Source organism: Pteropus medius, unplaced genomic scaffold (genome assembly GCF_902729225.1).
Source record: "Pteropus medius unplaced genomic scaffold, Ma_sr-lr_union100, whole genome shotgun sequence".
NCBI lineage: Eukaryota > Metazoa > Chordata > Mammalia > Chiroptera > Pteropodidae > Pteropus > Pteropus medius.
The window spans coordinates 2,924,036-2,949,776 of NW_024354886.1; the positions used below are offsets into that span (position 1 = coordinate 2,924,036).

At 40.5% G+C, this 25,741-nt stretch overlaps 1 protein-coding gene across 10 annotated transcripts in view; it reads right to left on the bottom strand.

Moving 5' to 3' along the window:
• RNF8 (ring finger protein 8) overlaps positions 1 to 23,605 on the bottom strand; it is a 38,087-nt gene extending 14,482 nt beyond the window's left edge. For 4 of the 10 annotated variants that reach the window (XR_005651409.1, XR_005651407.1, XR_005651408.1 and 1 more), the window contains exons 1-6: positions 23,192 to 23,504; positions 17,635 to 17,763; positions 4,726 to 5,571; positions 2,443 to 2,505; positions 2,137 to 2,283; positions 110 to 199 (exon numbers count right to left, since the gene is read on the bottom strand). Coding sequence is in view for 6 of the 10 variants with exons in the window: in XM_039856079.1 (XP_039712013.1) it covers positions 110 to 199; positions 2,137 to 2,283; positions 2,443 to 2,505; positions 4,726 to 5,571; positions 17,635 to 17,763; positions 23,192 to 23,302 (1,386 nt within the window). In the remaining 4 variants the exon portion in view is untranslated. Of the gene's footprint in view, positions 1 to 109; positions 200 to 2,136; positions 2,284 to 2,442; positions 2,506 to 4,725; positions 5,572 to 17,634; positions 17,764 to 23,191 lie in introns of all 10 variants that reach the window. The other 6 variants (XR_005651410.1, XM_039856081.1, XM_039856080.1 and 3 more) reach the window with 5 other exon arrangements.
• Positions 23,606 to 25,741: the final 2,136 nt, after the last annotated feature.

Genomic DNA, 25,741 nt, shown 5'->3' on the forward strand with positions numbered 1-25,741 from the left:
GGAACAACCATAATCTCGCTCTTCATTCACCATAGCAACCCTTGCACTGTTGAAAATGCTGAGTTGCATGTACTAACCAAATTCTAAACCTTCATCATCTTTCTAGTACCTTGGTCTGCTCCAATTCTTTGTTCTTGGCTTGAATGATTGCTTCAAAGTCCTTCTTGCTGCGATTTAGCTCTTCCATTAAAGCCCGATGCTGCAGAAACAGAGTAGATACATACTCAAGATGAGCTACACTGCATTGTTCCTTTTAGCCACACACGTGTCTGCTCCCTCTGTCAGTGGATTTGGTTCAAGGGATCAATAGACTGGCAATTTCAAAATAATGCCTTTGTTCCTTCTGGGCATCACACTTACCTGCTACTTTTTTTTCTAGAAAGGGGGCAGATAGGGAGGGAAGCCATCAAATCTATTAATCCTTCTGGAAATAAGCCAGCTGCAGTGGCCATCCAAATCAACTGAAGAATTTACACTGCCTTCTAGAGAGTTTGATTCTGTAGGTTTCGCTTGGGCCCCAGGAATGTGCATATTTTTTAAAAAGCCACCCGAGTGATTCTAGGAACCAATGTTCAAGAACTAATAAGTAACTCTGAGGCTGCCCCGCAATGGGAGTGGCTTTTAAGAAATAACCAGGGAGAAATGGGATTCAGAGGAACTAGATAATCATTTTCATTGAAATAAAAAAGACCTTTAACTTATTTATTCTACCAATCGCCCACTACATGCTCCTAAGAAAATGCTGCCTAAACCCTGCCTCTGTGTTCTGGAACCTGGCATACCCAAGAGCTAACAGCTCATTCACTGTGACCAACTGCCTATATTAAACATCAAGAGGTTCCACTTCTATGAAAGATAATCTCTGAGCTCCTTTGTGTTTAAGTATAGTTTACACTTTAAATCTCACTTGAAATCCCTTTTTAAAAGAGGATAGAGTAAAGGTAAGCATTTCTGAAAAGATTACTTAAGAATCAAACTTAAAAATGTGTGGTCTCCTAAGAAAAGCAGTTAAAGGAGACGGCCACTAATTCATCTTGACCATGAATTAGACGTGCATACCTTAACTTTCTCATCTATAAAATGGGAAAACAGGCACCTTTCCCACATCGGTGTTAATAAAAAAGTAACAGATATGAAATAATTCAGAAAAGTTTTTTAAGCTCTATGTAAATGGAAATTATAAAGGCCTGGTAAATGAAAAAGAAAAGCTTCAGAAGAACCAACAGAGTGGACCAAAATACAACCATGTTTTAGTTGAGAGAGAGGTATGCCCCCCAGACATGTTGTTATAGAACTGTGACCTAAAAATATCCATTTTAGGCTAATGAACAGAGACTAACCAAGTACCTCATACTAAATGATAGTGTGTTTTCCTGTCTCAGGAAAGGATGAGGAGTCATGGGTGCAGGGCACTCAATGATCCCTCGGGGATTTCTGAGCACCAGAAACTTACCCTTTTCCAGTCAATTTCAAAACAATACCTGAATATTAATTTAATAATGCTCTAAATGGGAAACATGCCTACCCTCCCACCCTAGAAAATAAACAAACTTAGAAAATAAAATTCCAAAAAGACTGAATTAATTTTCACCTAATTCTTTCCAAGGCTGTTTGTGCAACCCTCAATGATATCAAGGCAGGCACCTCCCAAGCTTATAATAATAAGTGACTGTTAGCACTGTTTAAGTTTGGGAGGTAGGTATGCAACAAATGTAAGGATATATATATTATCCTAAACAAATTCGAATGTTCATTTTTCTCAAGGAGACATGAAGCATCGCACTAACCTCCTGACTAAATTTGCATCAAACTAGTAATCGTAACATGTAAAGGATAGAAGACAAAGCAGGTTTTAAAGATGCAAAAAAAGCTTATAAAAAATAGAGATAAACAGTCAAGTTACATGAAATAAATTACAATCTTTTAGAATTTTATTACTGTGAGCCTTGCCCTTTCAGTAAATCAATGTTTTACTGACTGTTAAACTGTACATTCTTGACCTGATCTAAAGTGCTTCATTGAAACGTTCTCACATGGTTTCTCAATGGCTTCAGCTCAGGAACGGTGAGGTAATGGAGGCCCTTGCAGGCCTTGGTGGCCAAGTTGTAGCTCGCAATTCTCCTCTGCTGTCCTCACCTTTCTGGAAATGCAGCCACTTCCTCCAGAGAGCCTCCTAATTGCTATAAGCTCCATTCCATCTTCACTAGAGCAGCTCCTGCTCCGATGAAGATGTAAGTTTTCATGCTGAGGTCTGGCATGTCTGTGAGGCTCCAAATCTCCGACCTGATGGTGTGAGCAGATGCCACCTGCTCTGTCTACAGAATGGAGATGCCGCAGAGGTGTGTGCTACACAGCAGAGGCAGCCAGTGGCTACGTGCAGCCTGGCTGCCCCCGACTCTGCGGCCCACTATAATCTCAGTACAATGGCAAGAAATAAGTTACCTCCTGCAGAGCCTGGGCCAGCTGTTGCTTCAGGTCCTCCTCTCCTTGCTCTTTCTCCAAACCCTGCAAAGCCGAAAACAAAATGGAAGGTTTCCCAGTAAGAAGGAGAAAAGGAAACAAAATTGAGCAACAAACAGAGCAGACCAGCTAGCATGAGCATCTGGAAACAACAGGGGGCAAGAAGTGGAGGAGGTGGGGGGGATTTTCCCATTTTACTTCAAACTGTTGGCAGTAAGGGATTTAAGCAGAGTTAACTGCTCAATACTGCTCACCTCAGAGATATCACCTTCAATCATCACTCAGGCTGTTTTGGAGAAACTCTGGGCTAATACTCCAAGTCTCCTTCACTGGCAAATGCTGTGACTCCCAAAAGGATGTAAACTGAGAGGTTTTGAGCCACCAACTATATAAACTCAGATATAATCCCCCATGCTGGCACTCACGAGCTCTACCACATTTCTTCCCTTGATTCTGGGCACCCTCTATTTCTCATTCTGAGTCTCTTTACCACGTCCAGTCTATAAACTGCTTCTCCTCCCACCTCACCTGAGCTTATGCTATTTTTCCTCTATTGGTCCCCTCCAACGTGGATGCCTTCTACATCATCAAGTTCAGTCCTTCCACAAGAAACTCTGGACCCTTCCCTCCTTATTTTAAGAATTACCTACCCATTTAATATGCCAGCTTGAAGTTGTTCTCTAATTTAAATGTAATAACTTAAAACTGTTCTGATTATTTTATATGTATAATATACCTTTATTAGGCATCTTTATAATCACCCAAACCCAAGTATAGTGCCAGGCAATGTGGGTACTAAAAAAAAATCTCTGTGAAGCAGCAAGTGTTAAATGAGCTTCTGAATAAGTAGAGTAGTTGAGGTAGGCTAAATCCCTAGGGCTTGGCGGCAGAGAGAAATCCAGCTAATAAATAAAGAACTAGATATACTTCACTATGAACAATTTATATATGACTTTCGCACCTGGAAAAAATTTCTAAACCAGTCCTTTTTGCCTTTATCATTTTGGTATGGAAAAAGATTTTACAGCCATACCTTGAATAATTCCATATAGCAGCCACAACTATTAATTAACAGTAACTCTTGCTCCTGAACATATTAGCCTTTAAAGAGAGTTCTGCTCTGGGAAGGGTGGCAAACACTAAATATGTAAAGCTAACCTTCCTTCTATTAATTTCAAGAACTAGTCCAGGCTGGAAAGGGAAGCAAAAACATACACATAAGCAAGCAGTGTACACCCTCAGAAAGAACTATTTAATCCATGGCCTCTGCTAATACTACCAGTTCAAGAGGATAGCAGAGATTAGAATGAAATTTATAAATCGTTCAGAATTAAGCCAACACTACACGTTGTTCTTTATCTTGAACAAAGTAAATAAAAGCTTATTCACGTCAATCCTGGGCTCATTTTAGTTCTAAGTCAACAATGGGGAATTCTTGACATTCGGTTTTACCTGAGCAAGTAGGTGGGAGCAAAACATGTGGCTCTTGCCAGATGGGAACTGACATTTTGAACAGGGACCAGTATCAGCTCTAGCCTAGAAGCTTTGTGCAAGAGCTTGCCATTCACAAAAATGACTCAGGGACAGGGATACATTTGGTCTTACTTTGACACAGTTAAGACAGTCATTATTTTATCTTACCACTAAAGGCACTATGGAAGGTGGTTTATCACTCAAGCCAACAATGGAATCATGGTATACCTGTCCCCTTCCATGATGGCTGCTCACGACAGAAAGGAAAACATTTTCTGCCTTTGTAGCCTCCCACTTCCTAGGTTAGCTACAGAGCTAAAAAGTTGCCAGGTGCATCAAGGGCAGAGTAACTAGCTAACCAGTACCTGCTTTGGGGCTACCTGATTAGGCTTTGACAGAGCAAAGTAAAATAACTCATGAGGACATTATTGGTTTAATTGGAATGTAGTGTGGTTTCGTGGCATCTTGACCTTCATTCAACCTCTCTCTGAAATGACTTCAGTTCTGAGATGCCTCAACTTTATATCCTGAGATCAGTTACATCCTGGGGCTGGCTCTGCCAGTTACCTTACCCCATCTTGGTACCCCAATTTTGGTTCTTGATCTGATAATCATACTGAAGCCTTAACCATTGACTCAACCTCTTACATCAAAGCTTTCTGTTCCCATTCTGTCTCCTGTCCTTGGAACTCAGCATTTGGTTCCTGACCCAGAAATAGAGAGCTCTGGCCAGAGGCTCACAAAGAGCCTGCCCACCCCTGAGCACTCTTGTCCTTTTGTCCTGTGTGGTACCTGGAGAAACTGCTGCTCTTCCTTGAAAGTCTTCTCTAGCTGCTCCACTCTGGCCTGCTGCTGGGCCTGCTCTGCACAAAGCTGGAACTGTAAATCCTGTAATTCCTGCTCCATTTTCACAATTTTCTTTGAGTTCCCTTTTGGGGTCTGCTTTTTCACATTCAGAACAGCTTTCTGTTTTTCTTGCATCTGTGTTTTCAGCTTCAGAATCCTGGACATGGTCACCTTAAACAACTCTAAGCTGCTCTGAGATGCAAAAGGGTTTGATGCTTTCTCCTTCTTATGATGAAGCTTCACGGCTTTTGCGGGGCCAGAGTAAACGTGAGCCCCTGTAGTCTTCTCACTTGGCTCAAGAGAAGACAACTTAGGATCCAAATATTCAGAGTGTTGACTGGCCACTTCACCTTTCCCATGTGATTTCACTGGTTGACCACGTTCACAAGATACTCTATTTATTTTGGATTTCAACTTTGAGGGGCCTTCAGCTCCAGGATCCTCTAATTCATCCAAACTAAATTTCCTTTTAGTTCTCAAGCCCTTACTTTTTTCCATCATCTGGTCACTCTTTGGGGCAAGATAAGGAGATATCCTCTCCCAATCTTCTTCAGTAACTTCATATTCATATTCTGCATTCTCTTTATTTTCCAGGGGAACCCCAAGCTGGATGTGGTCTCCCTTATGGATAGAATAGACCTTTAAAGGTTCTAGACGTACTCTATTCAGCCAAACACCATTCAGACTCTGAGGAAAGGGAAAGAAAGACAAAATAAACTTCATGATTTTCTTCCTCTTAATAGAATTTCTCTCTTGCTGTTGCAAAACCTCTGCCTCTTCAGAAGGGAAGCCCTTGAGAACAAATAGAAAAGAGAGGTTCATAAACCACCATCATTAGAAACAGCATTCTTCAAACAGTGCTTTGGCTTTTTATCTATATTTCACATTCATGCTTCCACAGAGAACTGCCTGTATAACAGGCAGGAATCATGTTATTACTGGTGATGAACTACTCAAAAAAATGCAGTAGTATTGAAAGAAACTGAATTTAATAGCTCCTACCCACCTAAACTGGAGGCAATGGCCCAAGACTGAAAAAACTGCTATTAGTAAAGAAAGCATCATCTAATGATGAGGTTCAAAAGATCGGCTTGACCAGGAAAGTCACACAAGCACTATCCCAGGATATGCCCTTTGAACAGACCAGTGAATAAGCAAAGCACTTTCCAGTACACATAAACCAAAAAAGAGAGTACCAATACCTTTTCCCAAAGGTAGGCTCTGACCCAGTTAATAGCACCAGAGGTTCATGGGCAATATAGCAATAGTGGTTAAGAGCTGGAGCTCGGGACGGGACTCAGACAAACTTGGGTTCTTAACCTACTGCACCACCTTGGGCTTATTAGTTGCATGGCTTTCAGCAATTTACTTAAACTCAGTTTTGTCTGCAAAATAGGGGTAGTGTAGTACCTACCTCATACAGTACCTGTGAGGAATAAATGAAATAATACATGTAAAACAGCACGGTGACTCACATAAAATAAAAGTTCAATATTTACTTTATGGTTTTAATTAAATCATAGTGTAAAGGTTAAGAGCATGGACCCTGGAGTTGGACTGCCTGAGTTTAAAATCTGGCTCTATCACTTCATAGTTATGCGACTTTGGGCAAGTTTCTTAACCTCTCTATGCCCCAGTTACCACATCTATAAAATGGAGAAGAGTCTCTCTCTCATGGTGTTTGTGTGAATTTAATGAGATAACATATGTAATATACTTAGAAAAGTGCCTGGCACATGGTAAGCATTATATAAGTGCTCGCTACTATTATTATATTCTGGCTCAATTAATTTATTAACAATTACTTTGATTCTATGCTTAGTATCTTGCAAGGTAACTATTCCAAGTGCAAAAGTACAAGACATGAAAACCGTTTTTAGCAGCTGACTGTGGAAAGAAAATACAAGGGCACATATAAGTATGAGATTACATAGCAGAGCCCATAAATGCAATAAAATATCATGTGGAGCTGGGTTAGCTAAGAGATGCTAAATGGGGATGATAGATTCTAAAACAGACTTGAAACAAATGCAGATTTAGAGTTTAAAGAAACAAGTGGGCATTTTAACCTCTATCAAGGATTTAACTTTGGGGGACAGGCCAGGGATGAAACTCACAGCTAAACTGGGACTAAGACTTATGTTTATATTGGTAACTATAGGTACCAGCTAGAAAAATTAGTCAACCCAAATCTGAGGGACAAGGGCTTGACAAGGCACAGAGGATGAAGGTCAAATCTCGGCTGTGGTTTGGTATTAGGGCCCTGTTTCTGGTTTTATATTATTTGGCTAGAGTGGGGAGAGAGAGAGAGAAAGCCAAGCATAGATATATACAGAAAGACTGCCTTTAACCCACTGCCTTGGGCCTAACCTGGCTTATCTGACCAATCTCTTCCCAATCTTTCTATTCATATTTAGCCTGAGAAACTACAAGGAGTAATCAGTTTTCTGACAGTAGTGGGGAAATAACAAAGGTGGGGAATGGAGGTCAGAAGCATCTATTTGAGAACACTTTTATATCAGAACAGATTATACATAGGAAAAAGGTCTCAGGAAAAGTAATATGACAAAGAAGGCCATCTAATGTCAAAGTATAGACATTTAAGAAAAACCTCAAGGGCAAAAATAAGAGTAAATAAATAAAGAAGGTTACAGAAGCAGCCCAAGGCTAGAGAATGAGGAATCCCTAAAAAGCTGGGGCAAATTTTCAAGACATACTGCAACCCTCCACTAGATCTTCTGCATTAACTTGCCTCTTTCAGAGCCCTTCAGGCCTGGAAAATAAGCTCTCAAAAATTTCCCATCACATTTTATCCTTGGATTCATCTATTCATCATTCATCACTCCTTGGTGACACCTAGTGGTATAATTTAGACCATCGCCCTGAGTCAGGTCTGCTCACAAGGCGACTATAGAAAAGGATGAAACTACCATGGCTATGAGAGAACGATTGAGTACTACCCAGGGTATGATCTCAAATACAATGGATTAAATAAATCAAACTCTGTCATGCCTTTCTTGATGCTGGTTTTCATAATCACCAGTTTGAATAATGTCAGTAGCAGCAAAGTGATAACCAAAAAAAAGGCTACCTAATGTCTCTTATCCATCAATGGGAAAAAGTGAGATAATATGCACCCCCTAATACACTAATTACTTCACCTGATTTTCAATCTCTGTCTAGTGTTTTTAATCAGTTGTTGAAGACAGTAGAAACCCAAAGACAGAAGGCAACGTTTCCTTGGAGTTTTTCAGTTGATTTATGTAGCTCAGTGGTTCTCCACCCTAACTATACAGTGAAACCACCTGGAAATGTTTAAAATAAACAGTAATGCCTGCATCTCACCCTCAGACTGAGTTAATTGGTCTGAGAGGAGAACCAGGCATCAGGATTTTTAGTCAAGTTTATATACAAATATACACAGTGTGTAATTGTATCAAGACACAGTGTCCCTTTATAACCAACACTTCCCCCATTCCCAGGCAACAGCTCATCTGTTTTCTGCCCTACCAAACAGATTTACTTTTGCTAGAATGTTGCAGAAATGAAGTCATACCATATGTAGCCTTCTGAGTCTGGCTTCTTTCACTTAGCATAATGGCTGAGATCTGCACACGTTGTTGCCTAACAGTAGTTTGGTATTTTTTATTGCTAACTAGTATTCCAGGGTACAGGTGTACGAGTTTGTTTATTCCTTCCCTAGTTGTTTTTTTCCACTTTTTGGTAATTATAAATAAGGCCACTATAAACATTTACATACAAGTTTCTGTGAGAACATAAGTTTTCATTAATTCGGGATAAATACCTATGAATAGGATCACTGTGTAAGTGTATGTTTAACTGTAAGAAACTGTTTTACAGGGGCAATACCATTTTGTATTTACTCTTGCAATGTTTAAGAGTTCCACTACTCTGAAGGCTCACCAGCGCTTCGTACTATTTTATGTTAGCAATTCTAATAGATGTATATCAGTCAGTATTTTTTAATTCTTTACTAAAACATAACATACAAACATAAAAGTACACAAATCATAAATGTACAACCAGATGAATAACCATAATGTGAACATTTCAGTGTAACTACCACAAAGTTAAAAAACAAAACAAAACCTAACCCACATTTGTCAGCATCCTAGAAACCTTCTTTTGCCTCCTTCTAGTCATTAGGTCCCCTTTTCCTCCCTCACCCCAAAAAGGTGACTACTAGCCTGGTTTAACATCACACATTAGTTTTGCTTGGTTTTGACATTATATAAATGACATCATATGTATTCTTCGGTGTCTGACTTTTTTCACTCAATACTATGTTTGCAAAATGTATTTAGTGTGTTGTAGGATACAGTTGTTCATTCATATTCATTACAGTGGTTTTACTGTAAGAATATTCCAGTTTATTTCTCCATTATACTATTGATGGACATTTGAGCTGTTTCTCTGAGACTGAAAATATAGTCATGAGGTACATATGTGCATACTTTAATAAATAATGCCAAATAATTTCCCAAAATAATTGTACCAATTTATACTTCTACCCAAAGACAATTTTTGCTCCATATCCTTGCTAATACCTGGCATCTTCAATATTAATTTTAGCCACTCTGGTGGGTGTGTAGTGGTATTCCATCCTGGTTTTAATCTGCATTTCCCTGATCATTAATGAGGTTGAACAACTTTTCAGAGATGTTGAACATTTGGATACAACCTGTTGTGAAGTGCCTGACTCTTGCCCACTTTTAAAACTAGGTTATCTTTCTTTTTCTTACTAATTTAACGTTATGTATATATCTAACTATAAGTCCATCAATTATATGTAGCAAATATGAGTTTGCCTTTCACTCTCTTAATGGTGTCTTTTGGTGAATAGAAGTTCTTGATTTTAATGTGATACCATCAATATTTTTAAAAGTACCCCAAGGTAAGGGCAAAAACTGAAAACAGGGTTGAGAACCACTGCTCTAGCTGCTGGAAGACCAGAAGCTGACTTGTCCCAAGCAGCAAGGTTTGTTCACACAGAGTATAACTCACCAGACACTTTAAATGCCAGAGTCTACAGAGAAGGACAAAAGTAGTAATATAGGAAAGAGGCATGAGAACTACACAGACTGACTAAATATTAAACCAAGAATTCAGAGCCTGTTTCATGTTAGATGTTAGACATGGAATCTGGTTAATCGGCCATACGGCCAGACCATGAGGAACCTACAGAACAAAAGAAGATTTCTGCTGAGATTGCTAACAACTGCTTACCCATATCAGTACCCATATCAGTCAGTCAGGAAAACAAAGACTTTAAGCTGTACCTTGCACAAGTTAAACTCAACCATTCATTCCATACTTTATTCCCTATAATCAGTAATTTTTCACAGAAACTAAGAAACAGATATAAACCCAATTCCTCAAAAACTAAGGATCTCATTCTCTGACTCTGAGAGGAGACCACACTCTGTCTATGGAGCATTTTTCCTTCTCTGATAAACTCTCCTTTGTCTTTAACTCTGGATCGCTCTTGAATTCTGTTCTGCATGGAGCCAAAGACTCTCTCTCAGTTGGCATATGGCTTCAGCCCCATCTTGCATCAGTAGGAATTACCAGGTATCAAGTGAACAGCAATATGATAGGAGAGGAAGAATGGGAAAAGCTCAAATGATATGCCTGAGCCTCCAGGACTGGAGAGTACAAACCCACCAAAGCATTTCAGAATGTGACTTTGAAACAACTAACTTTCTGAAACAGTTGGACATCAATTCAGATGAACTATCTGAAGTACTATTCAATTAACTGAAATCTACACTACTATAATCATCCTCATATTTTGTATACAAAGTAAACAGTCCTCCAAGGTTGGGTTTTTTTTCCCTCAGCCATTTTTATTTTTATTTTTATTTTTTATCTTTTAAGTTTATTGGGGTAACATTGGTTAATACAATTATATAATTTTCAGGTGTACATTATAATTTCACTTCTATATAGTCTATTGTGTGATTACCACCCAAAGTCCAGTTTCCTTCAGCTACCATATTTTTGATCCCCTTTACCCACTTCACCCTCCCTCTATCCCCCTATATTGACCCCCTTTACCTCATGTACTTCTCCCTCCTCCCCCACCCCCTGCCCTCTGGCAACCACTAGTCCATTGTCCATGTCCCTGAGTCTGTTTGTTTATCCTGTTCATCTGTTGCTTTTAGGTTTATATCCCACATATAAGTGATGTCATGTGATTTTCAACTTTTTCTGTCTGGCTTATTTTGCTTAGCATAATTATCTCAAGTTCAATCCATGTTGTCGCAAATGGCAATATTTCATCTCTTCTTGGCTGAGTAATATTCCATTGTATATATATGTACCACAGATTCTTTAGCCAATCATTTATCATAGGATACTTTGGTTGCTTCCATGTCCTGGCCACTGTGAATAATGCTGCTATGAACATCGGCGTGCAAACATCCTTACAGATATGAGTTTTCAAGTCTTTGGGGTAAATATCCAGTAGAGAAATTGCTGGGTCATATGGCAGATCAATTCTTAGTTTTTTGAGGAACCTCCATATTGTTTTCCATAGTGGCTGTACCAATTTGCAGTCCCACCAGCAGAGTATGAGGGTTCCTTTTTCTCCGCATCCTCTCCAACATTTGTTATAACTTCTCTTGTTGATTATCGCCATTCTAACAGGTGTGAGATAGTATCTCATCGTGGTTTTGATTTGTATTTCCCTAATAGCTAGCGATGTTGAGCATCTTTTCATATCTTTGTAGGCCATTTGTATGCCCCCTACGGAGAAGTGTCTGTTCAGGTCCTCTGCCTATTTTTTGATTGGAAGTTTGTTTCTTTGTTGTTATTGAGTCGTATGAGTTCTTTGTATATTTCTAGATATTAGGCCCTTATCGGAGGTGTTGCTTGCAAATATATTTTCCCACCTGGGATGGTTGTCTCTTTACCTTGTTGACGGTTTCTTTTGCTGAGCAGAAACTTTTTAGTTTGATGTAATCCCATTAATTTATTTTAGCTTTTACTTCTCTTGCCTTTGAGGTCAAATTCATAAAATCTTCTTTAAGTCCAAGGTCCTTGAGTTTAGTTCCTATGTTTTCTTCTAGGCATTTTATTGTTTCAGGTCTCATATTCAGTTTCTTAATTCATTCTGAGTTAAATTTGGTGTGTGGTGATAGATAGCAGTTTAGTTTCATTCTTTTGCAGGTGGCTTTCCAGTTCTCCCAGCATCATTTATTGAAGAGGCTTTCCTTTCTCCACTGTATGTTTTTGGCTTTTTTGTCGAAAATTATTTGCCCATATAAATATAAGTTTACTTCTGGACTCTCAATTCTGTTCCACTGGTCCGTGTGTGTTTTTCTGCCAATATCATGCCGTTTTGATTATTGTTGCTTTGTAGTATAATTTTAAGTCAGGTAGAGTGATGCCTCCAGCCTCGTTCTTTTTTCTCAGGATGGCTTTGGCAATTTGGGGTCTTTTGTCCTTCCATACAAATATGATGATCTTTTTGCTCTATTTCTTTTAAAAAAATGCCGATGGGATTTTGATGGGGATTGCATTAAATCTGTATAATGCTTTAGGTAACATGGTCATTTTAACTATGTTGATTCTTCCAATCCAAGGACACGGAGTATCTTTCCATTTCTTTGTATCTTCTTTGATTTCTTTTAATAAACTCTTGTAGTTTTCATTATATAGGTCCTTCATATGTTTTGTTAAATTTATTCGCAATTGTAAAACGAATTATTTTTTCTTCTTTTTCTGATGCTTCATTATTAGAGTATAGGAACGCTATAGATTTTGAACGTTGATTTTGTATCCAGAGACTACTGTATTTGCTTATTGTTTCTAGTAGTGTTCTTGTGGAGTCTTTAGGGTTTTCTATACAGAGAATCATGTCATCTGCAAATAGTGACAGTTTGACTTCTTTGTTTCCTATCTGGATGCCTTTTATATCTTTCTCTTGCCTGACTGCACTTGCTAGAACCTCCAACGTTATATTGAAAGCAATGGTGATAGTGGACAGCCTTGCCTTGTTCCTGATCATAGAGGGAAGGTTTTTAGTTTTTCACCATTAAGTATAATGTTGGCTGAGGCCTTTATTATATTAAGGTATTTTCTTTCTATACCCATTTTGTTAAGTGTATTCATCATAAATGAATGCTGTATCTTGTTAAAGGCTTTTTCTGCATCTATTGATATGATCATATGATTCTTATTTTTTAATTTGCTTATGTGGTATATCACATTAATCAATTTGTGTATGTCAAACCATCCCTGTGCCCCTGGGATAAAGCCCACTTGATCGTGGTGTAAAATCTTTTTAATATGTTGCTGTATTTGGTTCGCTAGTATCTTATTTAGGACTTTTGCATGTGTTCATGAGAGATACTGGTCTGTAGTTTTCTTTTTTTGTGTTATCTTTACCAGGTTTGGTACCAGAGTAATACTGGCCTCATAAAATGAGTTGGAATGTATTGCCTCCTCTTCGATTTTTTGGAAGACTTTGAGGAGAATAGGTATTAAATTTTCTTTGAATGTTTGGTAGAATTCATTGGTGAAGCCATTTGGTCCTGGACTTTTACTTTTTGGTAGGTTTTTGATGATTGTCTCAGAGGATATGCGGGGAGGGGCCCTCTGGGTTGGGAGTTGGGGGCTGTGGCTCAGCTTCAGTTTTGTAACTGGGGGCTGGTAAAAATCAATTGTCGTTTCTCTGCAGTCCTATCCCGCTTCTCTGCTTCTGCCCTGATGACTAGGCCCTGCTGCCAGTTACACAGAAGTCCCAGCACTTCCAGGCAGGGCTGTTCAGGGGAGTCACCACACCTTTTCCCCTCACCCTCCTCCTGCAGGGAACTCCAGAGGCTGTAATAGCAGCCTTAGCAGCGTTTGTTCAGATTACCCTCGGACTCCGTGGTGTTCAGTCTCGGAGGGTATGGGGGGAGGGGCCCTTTGGGTGGGAGTTAGAAGGCAGCTCAGCCTCGGTTTTGCAACTGGGGCCGGTAAAAATCAACTGTTGTTTCTCTGCAGTCCCGTCCTGCTTCTCTGCTTTCTGCCCTGATGACTGGGCCCTGCTGCCGGCTGCGTAGAAGTCCCGGTATTTCCAGGCAGGGCTGTTCAGGGAAGTTGCTGCACCTTCACCTCTCTCCCTCCTCCTGCAAGGAGCTCTGGAGACTACGACAGGCAGCTTCTTTATTTCTTCAAGTCCACCACCTGACACCTGGGGTTCTGACCTGTGATAGTTCTTATGAGCAGATCCCATACTCAGACATGCTGGTGTGCAGTTTGGGTGTTTTTTGTTCAGTTTTAGATGTTCAGCTTATTGTTGTTTCAAGGGGAGAGATCTGGGGACGTTTCTCACTCGGCCATGTTTCCCAGAATCTCCCTCAGCCAATTTTAAACCAAAACTTCATTTGTTGTAATTTTTGTATCTGTACTTAAGCTTTCCCTTTCTGGCCATTCTGATAGGGTAGGCAAATAGGTTGATATGAGGAGGAGAAAGGACAATAAGGGGTTAGCGAGGCCCCAAGATGGGTCTAGAAATAAAATGTACATAACAAACACCAGGCAGCTTCAGGTGACTCCCTCATTTTCCTATGGTCAGAAGTCAGACAGAAAGCAAGACACCTGGCAGCTTCTGATGCCTACCTCATTCCCTCTGGTCAGTTAACTACAGATAATCATTAAATGACTTACTCTGGTGGTGCAACAGGTTTAGGCAAAAGTAGTTAGCTGAGCATACCCTCAAAATCCCCACGGTGCAGGCATATAACTTCCCATCTTCAGGAACACACTACATGTGCTTGGGCCAGGAGTGGGAGGTTCAAAGGAAGGTGCAGGGAATTCACATTATTCAAAATGGAAGGGAAAGAAGAAGAACAAAGAAACCCTATGGCCCATATAAACCCCTATCAACAACTTCTCAGGGGCCCTCAATCCTCTATCAAGATGTCTGCTTGGACTTTCTCCCAAGTGTACTTTGCTTAATACATCACTTCTGTTTGCTACTTTTTGCCTGCTGTCTTTCTTCTCTGAGCATCGGACCTCCACGCAAATCTTTCATGGGGGATCCAATGACTAAGCTCCAGAATCACACAACACAGATATCTGATTGCTGGTAACAATCCCAGCATAGAAGAGAGACCATTTTATGAAGAGAGAATGTAGTTCTGAGTTTTGAATTATTAAAAATATCTACTTCTTGAAAAGACTTGGCAAATGACTTCAGGTAGAACCATAACAATAATATGCTGTACCTGAAATTCAAATCCTTCATCAGAAGAGGGCTGCCAAGGCATTATGCCAGAAAGGAAAGGAGCATCTATTAAGAGGTGGGGGGAGGGGCTTACCTATAAGAATAGTTGCTCCATCAAAAGACCCCACTTATAACTTCTCTCAAAAGTCAGAGTTGCCTCACAAACCAAATAGAAGCTAAGTGGCTTGAACTAAGTGGCTTGGAAGAATCAGGTGCCTACCTTTCTTGTATATGATCTGTCTCAGACAATGGCCCTAAAAGAAAGGATACAAAACGAACACTGCAGAGCAATCTGGGGAGCACAGTCAAGACCTGTTGCTGGCAAAGGCTGCCTCTGTGTCCCTGAGGTTGCTGTTCAAGGAAATCAGTCAGCCAGTGGCTTCTCAACCTCTCAAAATCTGCTATCCCAACAATGGAACACATCTATATTGCATATAATCAAGGAAAGAAGCAGCAGACAACTCACCTCTATAATACTATAACTTCATTTCTCAGATAGCCAACTCCAATGAAGAAAACATCTTTTCCTAAGGTGTTATGATATAAGCTATTACAGGGGCTTTAAAGCATTGTTGCTTTATCTTAAATATGCATAATTAATTTTTTAAAATCATGCAGCCAGTATAGCAGCCAATTGCTTGTGTCCTGTACTGGTATTTGACAATGGAGCAGAGAAGAGAGACTTATTTGAGTTTGAGCCCTGGCTTATTCACTCACTCAACTAGTCAGTTATGTACAAGGCCCCTGGGCAAGTCAGTTTACCTCTCTGGGTCTCAGATTTATCTGTCCCCAAAAGAGGTTAAACTAGATCATCTCTAACGTCCTTTTTTCAGTGCCCATTTTTTTTCTCATACTATCTTGCCAAGAGTGCTGAACCAATTTACTTAGCATTTATACAGCCTCTCCTTCAACACAGTGCCAACGCAACTTAATCCTAGTGCAGGAAGGTACTTTCTCCAACAGCTTTAATAGTTTTATGCATGCAAAATGAGGCAGGACATTGTGAATTATAGTAAGAAATATGTATTTGGTTTTCATCCTCATTTCTAGCACAGAGCTTCTAAAACTCTTGGAATTTCCTAAGTGGTGAGTGAGATCAAGGTGTCTTTTGTTATGTTAAGTAGGTGACTTTGGGAATGTCCCAGGGTCACAGAAGGATGAGAGCTAGTTGCCTGGGGAACCAATCCTGTGATTGAAGGGCTGGAACTCTAAGTCCCACTCCCTGACCTCCTGGAGGTTAAATTGATCACCAATGGTCAATGAAGCCTATGTAATGAAGCCTCCATGAAAACCAAAAAAGGACAGGTTCCAGAGAACTTCTGGGTTGGTAAGTACATGGATGTGCTGGGAGAGTGACACACTCTGACAGGGCATGAAAGTTTCATGCCCTTTCCCACAAACCTTGCCCTATGCATCTCTTCCAACTGGATGTTCATTTGTATAGCCCTTATTATACCCTTTTATAATAAAGTGGTTAATGTAAATAAATGTTTCCCTGAGTTCTGTGAATCACTCTAGCTAATTAATTGAATCCAAAGTGGAAGGAGGTCAGAGAAACCTCTAATTTATAGCCAGCTGATCAGAAGTCCAGGTTAACAACCTGGACTTATGACTGGCATCTCAAGTCCAAGGAAGGGGTACTTGGAACCTCCACTTTATAACCATTTGGTCAGAAGCATGGTTCTGAAGTGGAGGGCAGTCTTGTGAGACTAAAATGTTTACCTGTGGGATCTGATGCTACCTCCAGGTAGATAGTGTCAGAATTGTAGGACACTCAGCTGGTGTCCCAAGCATTGCGTGGTGGTGTGGGTAACCCTCCCCACACATAGGAACCAAATGTTTCATCTCAGAACCCTTTTAATACACTTTCTTCTAACAGTTATCTTTAAAATCCTTCCAACCAGAACAGTATAAAATGGTGTCTGAAGACATTTTATACTTCTTAATCTTTAATTTCTACATTAGAATTTCTTTCACCTCATATTCTTTATTTTCACTGTATTCCTGCGTGCTTGCATATCTGCACTTTAGGTACTTCCTAATTGCTGAACTTTATACATTATTTCACCTCCCTTAGTATTCACAATTTTCAAATATTTAAAGCAGAAAAATTTTTATTCAAAGGAAATCTTCCTCAGAATACCAATACATAAAATAGGTTTAAAAAGGAGAGAGATGGTTTGCTCTGATTGAAAGGGGTGGAAAAAGGAAGGAGCTAGGTGCAGTCAGCTCAGCTCCTTCCTCCTCCCCATGCCCTGAACCACAGGTGTTCTCCAGAATCTTCACCAGATTCCCAAGGTTCCGGGATCTTCAAGTTACAAAGAGCCAATTCCTCTTGTAACTCAGCCTAGTTTCTGAAGTAGGACCTACTGCCGCAATTGAGGTGTTCCCTTCAAAGTAACTCACTTCAAGTCCTCAGAAATTATTTTGGCATAATCTAATCTTTGGCAGCATACAGAAGTGGTTGTCTCTAGGGAAGACAACTGAGTGGCTAGGGGAGAAGATATATTTTTGAATCTTTAACTTTTGTACCATATATTTACTACCTTTGACAAAAAAATTTTTTAAAATGAACAAAAATTCAATGAAAGTCATTAGGCATCTACAGATTACCATACCTCGTTGTCCATAATTGTCCATTGGCCATCAGCATTCTGCTTCAAAACACAGTGGTTTCGGGAAATCATCAGAGGGCAGAGTTTTGATACCAGTTGGTATGTGACACCAAATCCTCGCCCTATAGTCACCTAGGAAGACAACAACAATGTAAGAGACACCATCAACCATTGTGGTGAAAAGGGAGGTCCTTGACAATCTCACTGACCAGCAGTATACACATATCCTGATTTACAATACCAGACTCCTAAGAAACCCAAACAGCTCATCAGCTATGTCCTCCTTCAGCTGCCAGAGGAGCCACCAGGTAGAAAAAGGCAAAAAGACAGTTATTCATGGAATGTCAGAATTGGTAGGACCCTGAAAAGTCATGAGATGGAGGAATTCTTTCTACATACCTCATCAGCTAGTCTTAAATGCTGCCAGGAACAAAAGCCTCTATACCCAAGACGGTCTCTCCAATTTTTTAATGGCTCTGATTTGGCATCTTTCTCACTACAACTTCTATCCACTGGTCCTGGCTCTGTCCTGGGCACCATCAGAAAATCTCCAATTCCCCGCCCATGTGACAGCTGTAAGTGTCTACCAAGTCTTCTCTTTTTTTGGCCCTATGTTCCCAGTTACTTCAACCAACCTCTCATGGCATGTGTTTGAATCTCTTTGCTAACCTAATAGGTATGTCAAGAAATTCCTGGCTTATTTTTATTCCTAGATGTCATATTAAGAAAAATAAACTTAATTTCTATTACATGGTTGAATCCAAGTATCACTTTCCCATTTCTAAATATTATCACTGGAGCATATAAATTGCATTAGTTTTCATAGCAAGATCTATACACTGCCAAAGTATCCTCAGGCTTACAAATGATTAAATTTCTTGGTCTGACCTTCTCCCAAGAATTGCTACGCTAAGTCATGTCTCTTCTGTCCTATTCTTGACTAGTTGGTAAATTCGGATTCAAGTGTAGGACCTTACATTGACTTCTAGTAAAATTAATCGTGTTAGTTTAGCCTATCACATTAATTTGGCAATATCTTTATGAATGAATTTTTAATCTGCCATCACATTCTCAGTACCCCTTCCAGCTTTGAGTCAACCACCAAACTGATATGATGTCCTCTGTAACTTCATTCAAGACACAGGTAAAATACTGAGAGAAGACACAAAGGCAAAGCTCTCAGGAAAGCCTAGTATACATTCTACCACACAATCTGGGTACACCTCAACCAGTTGTAATTCAACCAAAAGTCTGCATCGAGTCCATATTTTCTGTCTTAATCACAGGACAACAAAAGAGGCCCTGGAAAAGGTTGCAAAGAAGCAATCTTTATCATACTTTCACATCTATCATACTTTCCTGATGGGCCAATCTAATTCATAATAACCTTGTCGGGAAGAAAATGAAATTCTTCTGAGATCCAGCTCTTACAATTCCCTGCTTGTTCTTGGTGCACAAGCCACCTCTTTGATGACCCATACCACAACCTTACTCAGGAACGTTAAGCCAAATGGTCAGTGGTTTTCTAAAAGCTGTCTTCTGTGCTCCTTTGAAAAATCTTTCAGAATCATGCCTGTCCTCCTCTGTCCTTCGAAGATCACCATGACTGTCCTTGCCCTGATCTATTCTTCCCCACAAACTTTCATCTCAGTAACTGACACTACCATCCACCATCTACTTATCCCAAAACTCAGGAGCCATTTTTAATTTTTCTGTCTCTCATGCCTACATTCAAATCATTAGCAAATTCTACTGGCTGTAATTTGATACGTTCTAAATCTGTTAAATTCTATCTCTATGGCTACTACCACAGTCCAAATAATTTGGCCCCCTCCAGTCATGCTGTTTTTGCTCCTATGCTAGCTCTCCTAAACTTAATTCTTTACGCAGCAATTGTAAATGTAAAAACTTTAAGTCAGATCATTTCCATTCTTTCCTTAAAATTCTCCAATGATCCAAACTCCCTCCCATAGCCTATAAGGCCCTGAATGTCCTAACTCTCTCCACCTCTTTAGACTAATCTCGTACTATGGTCAGAAACACTCCCTGCTACCTGAGGGTCTTTTCACCTGTCCCAGCTGCTTAAAACACTCTTCTCTAAGACATTTGCACAGGCTCCTTCTCATCTTTCAAGTTTCAGGTCCTCAGAGGCCTACCCAGATCGCTCCATCAAAAGTTGCTGCCTGCTCGCCACCCCTCTGTCCTACCCTACCACATTCCTTTATGTTATTAGGGTGCACTTATCACAATCCAAAATTAACTTGTTTGTTTTACTTATTTCTGTCCCCCCCTTACTAGAATATAAATTTCATGAGCAGGGACCTTATCTGTATTGTGTACCGCTGCATTTCTGTACCTGGCATGATGCTCAGTAGGTATCTGTGAATAATGGAATAAAAAGATCTTACTTACAAGTCCTCCCAGATTCTAGGATGGGTGTTTTTTTAGGTCAGAAGTTGGAAACTAGGTTATTACCACTGGAAACTACGGAGCCACAAGCTGCCAGGAACTCTTACAACCTGACTTGTTCTCTTTAAAATGTTGTGGTGCCCACCTCTACAAAAACCTTGAGTCTGAAGTTTTTCTGTTCTTTGACAGTTTGCCAGAAATTCCATTAACTGTGGAAATTCCTCTGAATAATAATATATCTTTTATAAATAAAATGTTTAAGGATTTATCTGTCATCCACATTCAGTAAGAATTATCATTTAGGTAGTTTTATTTCCAATAAAGGAAGTATTCCACATTCCATTTTAATACTTGAGGGGAGACAGTCAAAGTGCCATTGTGAGTAGCCTGGGGAAAGTATTATAGAAAAGGGAGATGAGTCCCTTTTTCTGAAATTGCTTCCTGCACACTCTGAATCTAAAAAAGGAGGACAATACTATTTTTCATCCTTTCCTTCACTGTCTGGTCCTAGAACTTACCTTAGTATACCATGGCTAAAGAGTCTGCAGTGAGCTTATCTGGATATTCCATCATCATTTGTAACACAAAACTGAATTTCCCATGGGAACTGAGTGCCAACTTATATGTTGGGGGTGTTCCCATTTGCTGTACAACAGTTTTGCAAGGCTTTGAGCCTACTGACATCATTGGTCTACAAGATCACCTTGTCCTTACTCACCTTCACTCATCCTATCCCTTTCCTCCTAGGAATGACTCCTACTGCTTCCCGGATGACCAGCAAATATTCTAGAATCACTCTGTCCCTTTTTCCAACCCTCTTAGGATAGAAAAGTTCATGAAAATCAAACACGAGAAGAAAATAGAGAAAATGAAGATATTATGGTTTTTCCCAAAGGCCTAGATGCCTATACTTCCAGGAAACTAGCTAATCTGCAATAAATCTCTATCTAATTTATTTCTCCAGCAAACTCTCTGGATTGGTTTAAGAAATTTCAAAATGCACATTCAGGCAAACAATTTACTATAGTATTTCCTTCAGAGAAATGAGAGGAACCTTGTTTTATTATTTTATCTGTGAAATCTGAGGCTGTGAGGGGAACTGGGAAGGCAGAAAACTTACTCTGCTATTATAACTAAATGATGTCAGCATACCTCCTAAAATCATATGCACGCAAGCTTGTGCTGTGGTTTGGGACCATTAGAATAACTAAGACTCCATTTCTTGGCTTTGACGCAGACCTCTCTTCATACTTACTGCAGGCTATGCTCCAACCACTTCCTAAGATTCAGTCTTGCATATAGCCTGGCAGGCTTCTCCTCCACGCAGGGTTATGAAGCAAGCCAGTCTTCCCATGTTTCTTCACCATTCGCTCTGGTTTCTATTGGTCTCTCCCCTGAGAGGTTGTCCCATACAATATTACTCAACAGTTTAAAATATGTCTAGGAATGCTTTTTAGTCCTTTTGTCCTTGTTGCAGGTGCTGTAATTCTTCCTGTCCTCCCCTCCCCACAACATTCCCAATGCTACCAAATTATTTAGAAGTAATAAATGAATCCATGGCAATTGAATCTGAAGAATGAGTTAACACTTGACCTCTAAGTACCTTATAGGGTACTTAGTACATGTGTAGGGCTTAGATTAAGTAATTATGTGAAAGCCCAAACCCTACACAAAATATAGTTACTATTATTCCGGTGTTAGTATCTTATTAAACTTCCCAAAGGTGTCTGATTTTGGAAAGAGTGACGCAGGGAAAGATCAATGCTTAAGCTAAAAGAAGGAATGCCTAACATGGACTTGCAGGCAATGACACCTGGAGAGATTAGAGATTTGGGGGCAGAGGTGTCTCCCTGGTGTTCTTCAAATCATAGCATACAAGTAATCCTTTATAACCTCCTAATCCACAAATATGTAAGGCTGGACCTGAATCCCTCCTCTGACTTGAGGAACCACTGCTCTAGGATAGTACTAACTACTCCACATCTTTGCACTTGATCATACAGCCTGCCTGGGTGTTCTCATACTGCTTCACTGTATAAAATCCTCTTTCCCCTATTCAAACCATAAACTCTTTGAGGGCAGAAGTCCTTATCTGGCTCTCTTATAGCACACTAAACAATTCAAGTACTCAGTAAATACCTAAGAAATGAAAATGAGACTATATAGTTTATAGGAAAAAAATCTAATTAAACATACATAGTACTCAAAGGACTTCTTTATTTTTCTTACAAATTATTTCCAAACTCCAAATGGTTCCCAGTCACCACAAGCTGGTCCCTGATCTAGCTCTCCTCATGACGACTACACTCTTTAACTCTCCTCCCTCTTCTGTCACACTCTCTAGTACCACCACTCCAGTCCTAGTGGCTCCCAAAAGAAACTATGCCTCAACTTCCCTCTTTAATTTTTTAAAATTTATGACCACATTAGAAAACAATATAAGCAGTCCTTGGAGACGAGAGTCTTTATATTTCTGAATTCCCATCCCCGACCCAGCTCAGGGGGTGCCACTCGGCAGTACCGAGACTCACAAGGATAAATGTGGCCCACCTCACAGCACCAATTTTCCTCAAGAGCTGGAAAGGAAGACATTTTTACATTAAAGTTTTGAGTATTTTAGGGGACATGACCCAAAATTCACAATCGTTTTCAAAATAAACTCGAAAAAGTTCACTCTCTCGGCTCAAGTTGGGACAGCTCCGCCTCACAGTTCCGCCGCCCGGGCTGAGCTCCGCAGGGCTCCAAGCGACCCAAATGGGGGCTGTCCCAGTCCCCTCCCCAAACCAATCGCCTCCTCCCTTCGAAACCCCAGCTGGTCCTCACATCTTCCACGCCCACCTCCCGCTGTGCCCCTGTACCCGGCTCCTTCCTGCAACCTGGGCTGCCGCCCCAAGTGGCGCCACAGGCCTAGGCCGCTGTCAAAAGGTCATCTTTTATCCCACACGGTCCCTACTTCCACGCACCCCCACCTCAGACCTCCCAACCGCTCGCACCAGAACCCCTCCTCCGTTCTCTCCCCCAGGACTTTCAACTCTCCCTCTTCTTCCCCGCGACCACCTCCTCTTTTCCATTTATCCCTCGGGCCCGGACGCCTTGGTTCCCTCAGCGCGGCCTCTAACTCCCTTCCCTCAAGAGGACTCCTCCCGCTCACCTCGTTTCCATCCTCCAGCAGCAGCCACTCGGCGTCCATCCCCACACGCCGCAAGCAGCAGCTCCGGCTACGGGCGCGGACCCCCATGACCAAGGACCCGGGCTCCCCCATAGCCCACTCGGCCCTGGGTCGCCGTCAGCACAGAGCTAGACCCTGACCTGGGTTCCCTCTGCCCCAGCGCTTCCTTGACAGCGCCATAACTAAACAACAGACAGAAGCAATCGCTATGCGCTCGCGAACCGCGCGAGGGTTCTGCGCCCAGCCCGCCCCGGCCTGCACGCCGGAGCCACTGCGCCTGCGCGAGAGGAAGGTGCATGTGGGCGGGGAGCAAGCCCTAGGTGGGAGGGGATCGGGGGAGGTACTCTAACTCTCGCGCCACGCCCTCCTCGCCTGCTGAAGAAGCACCCCAGTTCTAGCCGCCCCAAACTGGAACCTCTTCTCACATGTCTTTCTTTTCTTTTTCTTTTCTTTTTTACTTCATGACGATTTCCATGTTATTTAAAACCATAACTGACTTTTAAACAACTTTAAACTTGTGGTAATTTTTAAAGGGTAAGTCTGTTCTTAAATAGCACATATTTTGCATGACCTCCTTTTACTACTGGATTTAAAAAGAGAGAAAGAGAGAAAGAGAGAGAGAAAGAAACTTCTGCTAGGCAGACCTATCCAGGCGGAAATCAGTTACTTGAGGTAAGTGTACCAGGGGCATGGAATGCAAATAGACTTGAGAGAAGTTTAGAAGTTTGGAAGGTGATACGAATGTTCTAAAACTGGATTGTTGTGATGATTGCACAATTGTATACATTTACTAAAACATCTTTGAAGCATGTGGATGAATTTTATAGTATGTAAATTATCTTACAATAAAGCCATTAATGAAAAAAAATAAAAAATAAAACTCAAACTCCTTCCTTTGAGCCACCAATATAGCGTGGTAGCTGCTCCCTGCAACGAGTACCTTTGTGATAACTCAGTCCTGCCTTTTGTCTTTTCAATTTTCCAATACCTGGTTAACAATCTTCTTAAATTCTGTCAGGAGAAAATACATATACAAAATTCAAGAGTAAATGACTAACATTTATTGAGAGCTACAGGCTAAGTACTGGTCCAAGCTCCCTATGTACTTTATTTGCTCCTCACCAACGATATGATGATAGGGTCACAATAATATTCCTACTTTAGGAATGATGAGAAAAGAGGCACAGAACCATTTAGTAATCTTCTCAAAGTAACAAATTGGTGGAGTAGGATGCCAATTGAGGTCTGTTTCTAGAACTTAATTTCTTAACCATGGTTGCAACCTCAGCCCGGAGCACATAATCTGTGTGGCACTGTCAGATCAAGAATTTCGGCCTGTGATACACAAGGTCAGGAAAATCGGTGGGTGCCATAACTGCACCCTCATATAGATGCTTTGTATAGGTGTCTGTTGCTACCTACACCCCACCTTAGGGTTCTGAGGTGCACCCAGAAGTCATCCTGACATTTACCTGGCATGTCTCCTTAGGCTCTTCTTGGCTGTGATGGTTTCTCAGACTTTTCTTGTTTTTGATGACCTTGACAGTTTTGAGGAGTACTGGCCAGATATTTTGTAGAATGTCCCTCAACTGGGATGTCTCTGATGTTTTTCTCATGATTAGATTGGGGCTATCCATTTCGGGGAGGAAGACCACAGAGGTAAAATGCCATTCTCATCAGATTATATTAAGGGTAAAAGTTAGCAACACAAGTTGTCACTGTTGATGTTAATCTTGATCACATGGCTTAGGTAGTGATTTCCTAGTAACTTAGGAAAGTTACTCTTTCTCCCCTTTCTCATACTATGCTCTTTGGCAGGAAGTCATCATGCACAGCCCACACTTAAGGAGTGAGGAGTTATGCTCTACTTCTTTAAGGGCAGGTTATGCACATGAATTACTTGAAATTCTTTTGCACGGATTTGTCTCATGACCCCTTTATTTATTGAATTATTTATTTATATCAGTATGGACTCATGGATACTTATTTTGTACTTTGGGTTATAATCCAATACCACTTTCTTTATTTTGTTACTCATATTGTTCCTACTTTAGCTTTATTGTTCCTTTGACATATTCCCATCATTGTGTTTTATTGAGTATTTCCTTACTTTCTGGCACAGATGCTTTAGACCTAGAATCAGCCATTTCTCCAAGGATCCCTGGTTCCTCTTATTGTAAAGTGGTATTAGAAACCAAGGTTTGAGCACTAGGTGTGCTTGTTGCCACTGGGCTATTGTTGCTTCTAGGCTCTCTCAGCTGACAGAAGAAGGAAAAATATGTATAAATACTCTGCCCTCTATATTCACTTATCTATAAATATTTCTATATGTATTCATGTATATTGTATGTAATAACATATATATATACATATACATAAATGTACACAGCTATCTCTTTCAATCTGTAAGCTAAACGTATGCATACTGATGTCTTACAAATCTAATGCATTACCACCTGGTACCTGAATCATTGTAGTCACTTCCCCCTATCCCTTGCTTATCTGTAAACTTCCACTCCAAAAGTGAGAAAC